The 13235-nt window shown below is 37.0% G+C and overlaps 1 protein-coding gene across 1 annotated transcript; it reads left to right on the forward strand.

The window, feature by feature from the left end:
* The first annotated feature begins 2052 nt into the window (after window positions 1-2052).
* Window positions 2053-6924, forward strand: LOC147511540 (putative glycosyltransferase At5g03795). Its single transcript, XM_086603224.1, has 5 exons — window positions 2053-2189; window positions 2922-3918; window positions 4045-4175; window positions 5472-5820; window positions 5918-6924. Exons 2-5 carry the CDS (start codon window positions 3001-3003, stop codon window positions 6584-6586), a joined length of 2067 nt encoding a protein of 688 aa, XP_086459350.1. The 5' UTR covers window positions 2053-2189; window positions 2922-3000; the 3' UTR covers window positions 6587-6924.
* Window positions 6925-13235: the final 6311 nt, after the last annotated feature.

A 13235-nucleotide genomic window follows, 5' to 3' on the forward strand; every position in this document is an offset into this window, starting at 1 on the left:
AGTTATGAACAATCACTGTTCATAAATTCATATTTCAACATAATATATTATCAGTAAAAACACATATTGAAGTATGAACAATCAAATCGTTGTTCATACATCAACATGATATGTGAACAATCATTGTTAATACATCAATATAGTGTATGAAGTATGTTTACATATTTGGATACGAACAGTCATTGTTCATCCAATAACATAATGTTTGTTCATACCAAAATCAGAAAATATTTATTTCAAATCCGGAATATTTGTCCTTATGAGTTATTTTCACTCAAAAATTATTTTTGAGAGTGATTAAAAAAAAAATACTAGTTCTTTGAGCGATTTTCAAAAAAAAAAGGGCATCCGTGACCAATTTATTCAAGAAACGCAGGGCAATATATATTTTCTGGCTAGTGTTCAGGGCTTCACTGAATTAAGAAAGTACGGAGAACCGAAAAAACGTAGCCATGTTTTGTTTTGGTAGTAGCTGACAAAGGAACTTGTTGTAAGCCCACCAAGCGGGTCTACACGGTCCAGATAACTTACACGTGTTGACATTATTACAAACGCACGAGAAAACATCGCGATCTGTGTCGTAATATATCCAAAAATTGATGACAATTCAAAGTAGGGGTGTCTCTTTTTGCCGAATTTCTCTGGGTGTAGTTTTCATGGGCCGATTTTCCGATTTTCCGATTTCCGAAAATTCTGAAAAAAAATTGGATCGGATTTGGATATAATTCTAAAATCCAATCCGATCCGAAAATCAAATAAAAAAATTCTAAAAAATAAGTGATTTGTAGAATATTTATTCTGGATCAATTTATTCAAATAAAATATATAATTCTCTCACTATCCATTAGAGAGAAAAGATCTCGACCGTTTTTCATTCATTTTATTATAATTTTTTTATTCCAAAACAAAACAAAACATAACCATTATTAATTCGCTTATATTATTAAACCCTAATTCGATTTAAAATTCAGGTTTGGTGCTTCCTTTTTAAATGGTCCAAATATTTAAAACCGCCAATTAGTTGCTAAAATTTTTTATGATAATTTAAAATAAATGCATGGGGTTCATAACAACAATTAGAATATGAAAAAAATGTCAATTAATCATAATTTTTATTTTTTTCGTTATCAATCCAAAAAGCCAAATTCCAATAAATAATAATTAAATAGTGTTTTTTGATGATATGAAAATAATCAATCTGTTTTAGTGAAGTACACAATAATCAATTATTTACCGATTTTTGGGTTTTTTAATCGGGTTCGGGTATTTGTTGGATTCACGCCAATTTCCAAGAATATTTCATCGTGAACGTCATTTTCGGTTATTAGATCTCAAAGAAAAAAAGATTGATTTGAAACATTACAAATGGGTTGCATTTTTTGAAAAGCAAAAAAACAAAAGAAAGAGATTCAATAACTCAATAAGATTGATGTTTTTTGGGAGTTTCGACTTGGTGGTGGGTTGATTTGTTTTTTTGATGGCTCGCTTTTTGGTTGGACCTGATTGATTTTCTTTGTTTTTGAAAATGAAGGAGGTACCGATAAACAAGTCGCGTATTGTTGTTGCGTGTGATTACATTGGTGTTGTTGGAGTAAGGAATGGTTTTCAAAGGTTTTGTCTTATAATGAACGTAAAAGTTTGTTGAAGATATTCCAAAAATAATTGGGAAAGTAAAAGATCGGATATGGTTTGAAAATTTAAGCGGGTTTAGACCAAAAATTCGGGTTCGGGTCGGTCCGAGGTTATTACGAAATTTCCGGGTTAAAAGTTCCTGGTTTGGAAATATATTTTGAATCCGAAAAAAATTGGATCGGATTTGGCTAGCATATTAGGTTCCGAAAAAAATTTGGAAAAATTCCAATGGAAGTTAATCCGATCCGATCCGATCCGATCCGAAGTCACCCCTAATTCAAAGGTTGTCAATTTAAACGCCATCCGTTATTAATGACTGCCTCTCAATGACTCAATCGACAAAGAATAAAAACTAAAAACAAGTGAACATAATGGCATAGCAACGTAATATGACGAAATAAGCAGGGGTTATTACAATTACGTCACGTGAATATTGTTATCATTACAATCAGCAGCATACATATTCTACTACAAGAAAGAAGAATAAGTTGAAGAAGCAGCTTCTTCTTCTTCATCTTTTTCTTCTTCCTCTTTTTTCTTATATTCAAGAATGACGGGTGATTTTCTTTTACTTCATTTTTATATTCTCTTTCTTTTTTAACTTAAAATCTTGTTCATCATCATTTTCTTGATGAATTCGAAACGTAATATCTATATATGTTTTGGTTCATTGTGAATTGCACACGTCTAGTTGTTAGAATAAGATTGAAAATGAGATTTCTGTGTTTGTTTTAATAATTCTTGTTATAGCTTGCATGTGTTATTGAACATTTTGAGTTGCACAAGTTTATTTGATGTTTACTAATAATTACCATTTTCTCTGTTTAGTGAATTTTTAACTTGAGACTTCACTACATGTCTCCATATTCATCTACATGTTTTGAAGTAAATTTTACATTGTTGATGTTTTATTGGGAATATGGTATTTGGTTCTGGTTTCATCTGTTTGGAATTTTAACATTATTGTGCAAAAAGCTTGAGCTGGTTCTGTTAATTTCTGGATAAAATTTTAGTATGGTGCTGCCATGCGCTTCAATAAAGAATTTAATAGTTTATGGTAGTATGTTGAGTAGCTTGCAATGTGTATATGTCTCTGGAATAGACCCCGCACTTGGGATTAATTTTTCGATAATTATTCTTTGGATATTTTTGCATGCTCAGTGGTACTGTTTTTTTTATGCTCAACATTATATACTATTGTTCGTGTGGCAATGTCGGTGCATTTTAAGATTGAATGAAGTACTTACCGTGTTAAAGCCATCAGCTGACTGAATTTTGGATTTTCGCAGTGTTGGATTAGCGATACTTTGAACCTCCAGCTGATTGGTTAGTTTCTATGCTACATTTGTTGCTGGTAGTTCGTTAGTTATGGATTTTCCACTTGAATATCAGAAGTTATGTCAGATCGACACCAGGAAACTTCTTTTCTTGATGGGAGTGATCGCCTCTGTGGTTTTGATTTTTCAGTTCTTATCAATTCCATATGGAAATGTTCTGCTATCTCTCTTTCCTTCTGGCATGGTTCCATCAATTGGAAAAACCTCCCATTCAGCTGAAGAGTCTTCTCAGGACTCCTATATGATTGGTAATATTTCCTCTACAAATATTTCAATATCAAATAATTCCTCTGGGTCTAGTGTGGTGATGAAGAATGCTAATGGATATGATTTGGGAACAAATACCAAGCATCCCAATGGAGGAAATGGAAAGAAAGGAAGCCCAAATTATACTTCTGAACAAGATGGGGATGTTACGCCAGAAAATAAATTTTCTCCCCAGAAAGTTATAAACATAGATAAAAATTTCAGATCTGGGAATACTATAAAGTCGTACAATGGTTCCATATCTGAAAAGGATAGGGAACCCGAACTTGGTTCTCCATCCGAGCAGGTTCCACTTGACAATGATCAAAGAGAACATAGCACCTTGGCAAAAGACAGAGCTGCAAGTGCAGATGCTGGTATCATACCCCTAGCTCCCGCATTACCACCTGTAGCTTCTTCAACTAGCTTTTCTTTCCCAAATGAAATGGATTCTAATTCGAGCACTTCTGTCGTAGCTGTCAACTCCAGTGAATTCTCCGTGGGAGAGCAAGCAACAAATATGCTTTCCAAGGATACAAAACCTGAGATGGTGGGAAGTGGTCCACCTACTTCAAACAGCAGTTCTACCGTGACTAATAATTCTATAGAGAAGGGTAGCTTGGAGTTGCCTCAGACTCCAATAACATCAATATCGGAAATGAACACACTCTTACTTAAGAGTCGTGCCTCTTCCCATTCAACGGTATGCCTTACACATACGTACTCAAGAAGTTGTTTCTAATTCTTCTTCTGTTTTTCTCCATTTATTTCTGAATAAGAGAACGAATTTGCATATATAAGGCTTTTAACTGTATTCCACTGGTTGTAGATACGAAGATGGTCTTCGGTACGTGACCAGGAAATCCTATCTGCGAAATCACAGATTGAGAATGCTCCTATCCTAGATAAAGACCGAGAGCTATATGCTCCTCTTTTCTGGAACATTTCTATGTTTAAAAGGTACATACAATCTTATTAATTAGTCTTTTGAACTTGTTACTTTAAACACCATGGCATGGTAGATACATCTATGCAAAACTCTTACTGTTTTAATCAATTTGTGTGTTTTTGTTGGCTTATCCATCTCTGCTTTGTAATGTCAAGATACTGAACCAAAACAAATACTCAATTTCTAGATTGCCATCTGAGCCCAGAAAGTTTTTAGTTTCTTACTGATATATGTAATTTAGGTAAGTGAAGACTGGATTCCTGAATTAACTAGCATGGTGCTGGCTGCAGAACTTTTTTTTTTGTTTTTTTTTTCCTTTTAAGATGGACAAGCTTCCATAAGATAAATTGGGGATCGCTACCAAGTTCTCATGCATGTGCACTTTCATTGTCTTTCTGTACTATTTTCATGGTTTTCTACGTATAAAATAATGTGTGCTCATGTTAGTGATGGGGTACACACAACCTCAAATCAATTTCATAAAGAAATCATCCATGGTTGTTGGTAGTTTATAAATTATGCATGATCATTGGTTTTTAGTTGAATATTTTCCATACTTTACAAAGTAGAAGCACAATCACAAACCAACAGGGAATATATCCATCAAGTGTTTATAAGCTGTATTGGACCGACATGATATAGTAGTTGTTGTGGGACATACCGTCTGGGAATTTTGTGCCCCACTCCAAGAAAATATGTAGAAAGGAGAAAGTTTAGAATGAATTCTCTATGGCCTGTGGGGCTCAATAAAGATATGATCCACATTACATGCCACAGATAGTACCAAGAGATGGGTTACAGATTTTAAGTTTAAAACTAAGCTGGTTTAAAGAAAATGCACCTAAATTGCTGACAGAAATAAGGGATAAGAATTATGATTTATGAATGCTTTCTGGATTGTCTTCTCTCCATGTTTTATGCTTTTGTATCCAATAATTACTCGCTCATCAGTTTGGTCTTAGGATCAGTTACAATGCTGCAAGAATAAGTATCCGTGCTGTTGAGGAATGTTGCTGTGTCTGTTTTTAGTAAAACCAGTTTTATTGAATCATAATTAAGTATAACTAGTTTGGTTAGGACCAAGTCAGTTTTTGTGTTTTGGATTTCGCATCAATCATCCTTTCTTATTTTATAGAATTAAGCTGTTTGGCTACAGTTTTTAGAGAGTTTTGTTGATTCGAAAGATATGCATATCTCACACAACCCCAAATAAACAATGATTACCCCAGGGAATTTTTTTTTGATAATCAAATTACCCCAGGGAAGAGTTCTTTACTTGAATACTTGAATATGATAAATATTTGCAGGAGCTATGAACTGATGGAACAGACGCTCAAAGTATACACCTACAGGGAAGGAGCAAGACCCGTCTTCCACCAGCCAGAAACCAAGGGAATTTATGCTTCTGAGGGATGGTTTATGAAACAAATGGAAGGAAATAGACAATTTTCGGTTAAAGATCCTAGAAAAGCTCACCTCTTCTATATGCCTTTTAGCACAAGAAGGCTAGAGCAATTTTTATATGTACCTAATTCACACAGTAGTAAGAACTTGGTGGAATACTTGAAGAACTACCTAGACGTGATCTCATCAAAATATCCTTTCTGGAATAGAACTGGTGGAGCTGATCATTTTCTTGTTGCTTGTCATGATTGGGTACACTTCTCGTGCCTCCTTCAGACTTAAATTTCACCATTTTTTAGCTGAGACTCCAATTTCTTGTGTAGTCTCTAATAAATTGTGTATTTCCCAGGCCCCGCATGAAACTGTGCGACATATGAGTAGGTGCATTAGAGCACTCTGCAATGCTGATGTTAATGAAGGCTTTGTAATTGGCAAAGACACGTCTCTTCCAGAGACTAATGTGCGTAGAGCAACTAATCCTCTCAGAGATCTTGGTGGAAAACCTCCTTCTAAGAGGCAGATTCTCGCGTTTTTTGCTGGGGGCATGCATGGGTATCTCCGTCCTATCCTACTACAGTACTGGGAAAACAAAGACCCTGATATGAAAATCTCTAGCCATATGGGCCGTGGAACCAAAAGCAGGGCAAACTATGTCCAGCACATGAAGAATAGCAAGTACTGTATCTGCGCAAAGGGTTTTGAGGTGAACAGCCCAAGAGTGGTTGAGGCCATCTTTTATGAATGTGTCCCTGTGATTATATCAGACAATTTCGTGCCTCCCTTCTTTGAGGTTTTGAACTGGGAGGCATTTGCAGTATTCATCCCTGAGAAAGACATTCCAAACTTGAAGAATATTCTCCTTTCAATACCAGAGGAGAAGTATAAAAAACTGCAGATGAGAGTGAGGAGGGTGCAGCGACATTTTCTTTGGAACCCAAAGCCTGTGAAATATGACATATTTCACATGATCCTTCATTCAATTTGGTACAACAGAGTTTTTCAGGTAAGTCCTAGATAGGAGTGATGTAAAGTTCTTTTTGACAAAGCTGCGGAAGAGAGTTTTTGTATATGAAGTAGAAAGAACCCGCTCGTAGAGAAGGAAACCCAGAGAAGAATAAAGGGAGAAGTGGGTGTACACTGTACACAGTCAAAATTGTTTATACAATCAAAGGTTTCAATGTTTTTGCCGAAGTAGTCATCTCTTTACACTATGGTTGCAGTTGATTGCTGGAATAGATGTGTGTGTGTGTTCTAGACTTCTAGTCGGTCTGATTCTGTATATATCAGGCAATGTAAAAAACTTTCGGTAGCGGAACCATTTTGGATCAATATAGGCTTTGTATGTTTTGCACAATATATATCGTTTTTCAGATTTGAATAACGTAAAATCAACAACCAGACTTGGACATTTAAGGAGATATCATAACAGGGAGAATTGGTATAGCTGACAATGAGAAAATCGTTCCTTGAATTAAAGATTACATGAGATTTCTGTTTGCCATCAGGATTTTTTTACAAGTACGGTTAGCTAGTCGTCATTGATTTCTGTTAGGCCTAGACGCATAGTGCCTAACTAAATAAGGTGGGCTTGAGCGATTTCTGTTTAACGTAATTATATACTATCAAGACAATGTAACTGTTCCATTAAGTAGGTTCTTCTTTGTGAACTGCAACTCCAGGTTGCTGGCTCCGCTAGTCATAGTTAGCAAATTTAGCAAAAGGTTCATTAGTACTTGAAGTGAAGTTAGGTCTCTTGAGGGATTTGGTTGTCTTGGTAGGTTGTCAAATCGAAAAATTTGATTGGGTTAGTTTAGCATCCATACATGAATTTGGAGAGATCTTGAAGATCGAGGATCGATAACCGACAAAACAAAACAAAATGTGAATTAAGAAATAAAAAATCAAGTGGCCTGGAAGGCTGGAACTTCATTATCAGCCTTTTCTAATGCACTCCTTATTGCCCTGTGTGAGCTCCATAAGAATCTCTGCCTCCCTGGCATCATATGGACATCTGTTTTGCTTGTTTTTACTTATTTGTTTTATATTTCTGCTTCTATAACAACACTTGCAGAATGATCACATGGTAAGGTGAGCATTACACTATAAAAATAAATGCAGGACAATATAAATGTTCTGGCTAGCGGATGGTTAGCCTAAGGTAAAGTAGTGTGATGGAAAAAGTTATGCATTGGCGTATGCTTTGTCTCAAAGATCCATGGGTGGTGGTCAGTGTTGGAATCTCTAATGAGTATTTCAAAATACTTGTGTGTTGTTTAGTCCCACATTGGTGAACCACCACTAGCAAGTGAGGTATATGAGGTGATCCTCTAGCATGAGGGCGTGCCCTTAGGGTATAAAGGCTTTTGTGTTAGGAGGGAGGAGTCACCCAAAGCCACACCCACACCGCACCGTGTCGGGTTCGGGCTTGGGCTGATTGTCTAGTGGGTAGTGGATTACCAATTGCCTAAACTTGATTTTGATTTTTGCTTTTGCAGCAAGTTTCGGCTAGCTAGAAACCGACTTGGAGAGGTGTCCTTCTCCATCTATGATAACCGATCATACTCTATATAAACACTGTTGTGTTCATAGAGAGAGATTATCACAAAACAGAGAGAGAGAACTCGTGTATACCAAAAAAGTTTCCGCCGGCCGCCTCTATCGAGAGAGACAGAAGTCGTGGCGGCTGCCTCTATACACCAGCGAATCCAATTCAAGAGAAAACCAGAAATCGTGAATACTCTATCAGTCTTCATCCCACTTCTCATAAACAGAGATTCACACCTATTCTTCTTCTCTTCTTCCTGTCAGCCGCCAGAGAGAGTTATATTGTCGCTTTACAGAGGGTAGTCCGTTTCTAGTGCAAAGTCGCTCTTGTTAACCATTGAATCCTCGTGAGGAAGACGCACTTTGTTGCCTTTTCGCACCATTGGAAGGGCTTAAATCTTTCCTTGGGGACGTTGACCTAATCCACGCCTTGGTTATTACCTTTTATTTCGTCCTTGTCTTCTATTGTTTTCTTTTATCCGCATACAACAATCTTAAGGAAAGATCAACATGTCTATACCGCTGACACCACCACACCGATCAAAGAAACCAATTTCGAGTCATGGAAGTTACCGTCTATGAGAGATCTTTGCACCACTCTTGAATGCTCATGAACTTACCTAATGTGTCAAAGATTGAATCCTTCAACGGTTCACACTTCAAGAGATGGAGAGAAAGGGTGTTCACAGCCCTAGATGTACTCAACTATGCAAAGTATCTCACTGATACAGCACCCGTCACTTGTAACGTATAGGTTTCGCCCTAGGTGGAGGTGCAATCGCTTGGAAATCTTCTAAGCAGACCTTGATAGCTCGTTCAACCATGGAGTCCGAGCTTATTGCTTTAGATAAATCAAGTGCTGAGGCTGAGTGGCTTAGAAACCTCTTGGCAGATCTTCCTATTGGTACAAAACCGCCTCAATGTACCTATGCATTTGTGGATCGGGGCCGCAATAGCAAAGGCAAAGAGCAAATTGTATAATGGGAAAAAGCGGGCATATTAAATGCGAGACTACGCCTATATAAAAAATTTGCTGGAATCTGGAGTTGTGGCTCTAGATTATGTGAGATCAGATTTAAATTTGGCCGATCCTCTGACAAAACCACTTAACAGGAGACAAGTGGTTGATACGTCGAGGGGGATGGGACTTTTGCCTTAGATAGAGGGCGACACTGACGGCAACCCCACCTATGTGATTGGAGATCCCATGAAGTAGGTTCAAAGGGAAAAACAAGTCACCTCGTCGCTCTGGTATGCTATTGTCTTTCTTTGAGACGTCCCACCCTATGCCTAGATAGTATTATTGTATACTTTGTATAACTTGAATAGCAATGAGAAAAGGATGAGTTATTTTACTCTTAATGGAATCCATAGTCCATTATTTTTATGAGATAGTGTATTTTAACTGCTATGTACACTTGATGGATATCCACCTACGTGAATGTAGAACTGGGTCGGTTCTTATGAGTATTCGTGCAAGTACTCTAGAGCATTCACATAACACAAAAGGCGTATGAAGGGCCAAAAAGCGCAAACATCTTGAAACGGGCATATAATGAAAGAGCAATGTGGGTGCATGTCCTCTATTTTACTACAAGGGAATGTTGGTTCAAAGATTTTTTAATCCACCACTTTCACGTATTATAAGACATGTTACCCTATGACTGGTTCAAGCCTGAAAAGTACCAGTATCTTATGCATTGTTTTTTCAATTCTCTCTGGCATTTTGTTAACCCATTTCTTTTGTAATATCCTATTCCAAAATAGTGGGGGACTATTAGTATTTTGAAATAGTGGGGGATTGTTGGAATATCTAATGAGTATTTCAAAATACTTGTGTGTTGTTTAGTCCCACATTGGTGAACCACCACTAGCAAGTGAGGTATATGAGGTGATCCTCTAGCATAAGGGCGTGCCCTTAGGGTACAAAGGCTTTTGTGTTAGGAGGGAGGACTCACCCAAAAAAGCCACGCACACCTTGTAGCGCCCGCCCATACCGAGCGAGTCGGCGCCGGTCGGTGTCGGTTCGGCTTGGGCTGATTGTCTAGTGGGTAGTGGATTACCAATTGCCTAAACTTGTAGTCGTGCTGCTGCTGCCTCTATATCGAGAGAGACAGAAGTCGTCCTGCTGCCTCTATACACCAGCGAATCCAATTCAAGAGAAAACCAGAAATCGTGAATACTCTATCAGTCTTCATCCCACTTCTCATAAACAGAGATTCACACCTATTCTTCTTCTCTTCTTCCTGTCAGCCGCCAGAGAGAGTTATATTGCTGTTCTAGAGGGTAGTCTGTTCTAGTGCAAAGTCAGGCTACTGTTAACCATTGAATCCTGTGGAGGAAGACGCCTTTGTTGCCTTTCTCGCACCATTGGAAGGGGCGAAATCTTTCCTTAAGGACAGCCTAATCTGCGCCTTGGTTATTACCTTTTATTCTGTCATTGTCTTCTATTGTTTTCTTTTATCTGCATACAACAGTCAGCTGGTGGTACGTTGACCAATTTCTCATACAGGATGTTCCTTGGCCTCCTATTCACATACACAACTTGAGCTTTTAGAGTAACCAATTTACATTGCATTTAATCTTTGTTGTGTAAGAAAATCCATGCATTGCTTAATATCTGGGTGTAGGGGTGACTTTGGATCTGATTAGGAAAAATTTCTGAATATTTTTGTTTTTGGATCTACATTTTTTTTTTCCAAAATCAAAATTTTGAAAATTCAATCGGAAATTTTAGAATTGGAAAAAATTCGGCAAAAAAAATTGGAAAATCATTTCTCATCACTGCTTATTAATGCAATTCATTCATCAACAATTTTAAACATGTAAATAAAATTATTCGGAAACCATTTTAAACTTGTTAATACATTGATTCGGTAAACACTTTCAACATGTTAATACAGACTGAACAGAGCGAATATATATATTAGAACCAGATTCATTCATTTTCTGATTAATTTGGATAAAAGTTTTAGTTGCAAGATTTTGACTACCAAATGCTCTAAGTTAATTTTACAAGGCTTTACATAGATCCCTACACAACTACACACCTCAACATTTCATACTTAGTGTTCTAAAAAATACTAGGCGGTAGTTGGGCAGTGGGAGAGCGCGTAGTGCCTAGGCTTTCTAGGCAATGCCTAGACGGGCTAGGCACTAGGCAGTTTTTTTTCTTAATATATATAGTAATACACACATATACTACAAGAAATAAAGAAATTATTTACAATAACTCAAAAAATAAACACAAACAAAGATACTTATTACAAAAATGCGTAATAGTTGAGAAATATTAACTTCATATAAAAACATACTCTTTATTATAGTGGCATATAATTTACATTAGACATAAGTCTTTTAAACTCATTCAAATCTTAATCCTACAAGGGCCTTTATTTTTTGACATTTAATCATTCAAAAAAAAAAAAAAAAAAAAAAAGACCGCTTAGACCCGCCTAATCGGTCCTCCTAAATCCGCTTAGTCGGTCCACTAATTTTTTAAACGACTAGGGCCTAAGCGAGTCGGTTGGGCACCGCCTAGCGCCTAAAGACTGCCTAGAACAATTTTTAGAACAATGTTCATATTATATATTGCTAGCTTCAGGGCCAGCCGTAGGCCTATGCCGTCTAAGGCTTTGCATAGCCCCCAATATAAACAAAAGAAAAAGGCCCCGTGAAGCTCTTATTAGAAACCCAGACAAAAGTCCAATTTTTCAGACTTTGCATTGGGCCCTTTGAAACAAAGGGCCGGCCTTGGCTTCAGTACCTTGTTAAAATCCGATTCCATTTTTCTTGTTTTTATTTGATTTCTCTATCTATCCTCCCGTCTTATCGAATTTCTTATCTATATAACAAATTAGGGAAGGGTCTCCATCCATCCTACGGTCACAAACACATTCTCACAGTTTCACCCTGCTTATGACATGGCGGGATCTAAGGCTATTAAGTGGTATGTCTCTTTACTTGCCACAGACCGGCCCATAGTATCGCGATAACCCACGCTTCCTCCTTTTCTTTTCTCCAAACAAACCCCTCATCACTCCAATTCTGTTTTTTGTGTTTGTGGAACACTCCAAATTACTGAGATTACTGAGATTGAAAGCAAAGTGCGCCTTCACTGAGATCAAATTACTGAGATTGAAAGCAACAACGACATTCAGCACTAAAGGTAAGAAAAAAATTCAGCCTTTCGACTATAGTGCAGCATGTCACCAACACGAACAGTAGTAATTGTTCTGTAACTATATGAATAGACATGAGGAGCAGCAGCATGTCACCAACACGAACAGTAGTAATTGTTCTGTAGCTATATGAATGAGGATGTGTCAAAGTGTCAGTAGCCTGGTACTTATTTTTCAGCACTGTACCGCCTGGGGCTATAGGCCGTCTCAGACAAAAACCTTCCCCACAATACCAGATTCACTTATCTTGTTTGGTCAGTTACAACTTAAGCCTTACACTTGTCCAGTTGGTACGTGGTGTGATTGGCAAAATCATTTGACATATTTCTCTGTATGTCTACCTATGATTGCAAGTTGACTCATCTTTACATGTATTGCGTGTATATCCTAGCTTGTTAATTAGGCGTTTTCAATATACTTTGCTTAATTTGGGTGTTCAATATGTTCTTATTGATCTATATTGTCGTGTTTTATGATATGGGTTCGAGTAGTACTTACGCTTATAATACTAAGGAGTTTGGAAAGATGGTGTCTGCGAGGAATCAGTTTCAGGTATGTTTTTTATTTTACTTAATTTGATGGTAATGAGTTTCGGCGTTCAATATGTTCTTACTGATCTATATTGTCGTGTTTTATGATATGGGTTCGAGTAGTACTGCGAGGAATCAGTTTCAGGTATGTTTTTTATTTTATAGAATAGATGTGGATTAGTATTTACTTGATTTGATGGTAATGAGTTTCACGTTTATAACACTTGCCTATGCAAATGTTATTATTAGAAGCATAATAGTTTAATGCCCAACCAATCCTATATTTCTGTTAAGGATGATTTTGATTGATATTGTATATCGTAGTATAAATGCTGTTCCCAATTTTTTTGTAGTTTCTATAGTAGATAACATAAGAACGTTCTATGTTGAGGACTTTAGGCAACATGTATTT

The sequence above is a fragment of the Coptis chinensis genome, chromosome 3 (genome assembly GCF_015680905.1).
Source record: "Coptis chinensis isolate HL-2020 chromosome 3, ASM1568090v1, whole genome shotgun sequence".
NCBI lineage: Eukaryota > Viridiplantae > Streptophyta > Magnoliopsida > Ranunculales > Ranunculaceae > Coptis > Coptis chinensis.

What these genes read in the sequence shown, in the direction of transcription:
- LOC147511540 (XM_086603224.1), top strand. Translation starts at nt 3,001, where the DNA reads ATGGATTTTCCACTTGAATATCAGAAGTTATGTCAGATCGACACCAGG. An exon ending in GTGCCTCTTCCCATTCAACG is followed by an intron (nt 3,919 to 4,044) that starts GTATGCCTTACA and finishes CACTGGTTGTAG; the next exon opens with ATACGAAGATGGTCTTCGGT. An exon ending in AACATTTCTATGTTTAAAAG is followed by an intron (nt 4,176 to 5,471) that starts GTACATACAATC and finishes AAATATTTGCAG; the next exon opens with GAGCTATGAACTGATGGAAC.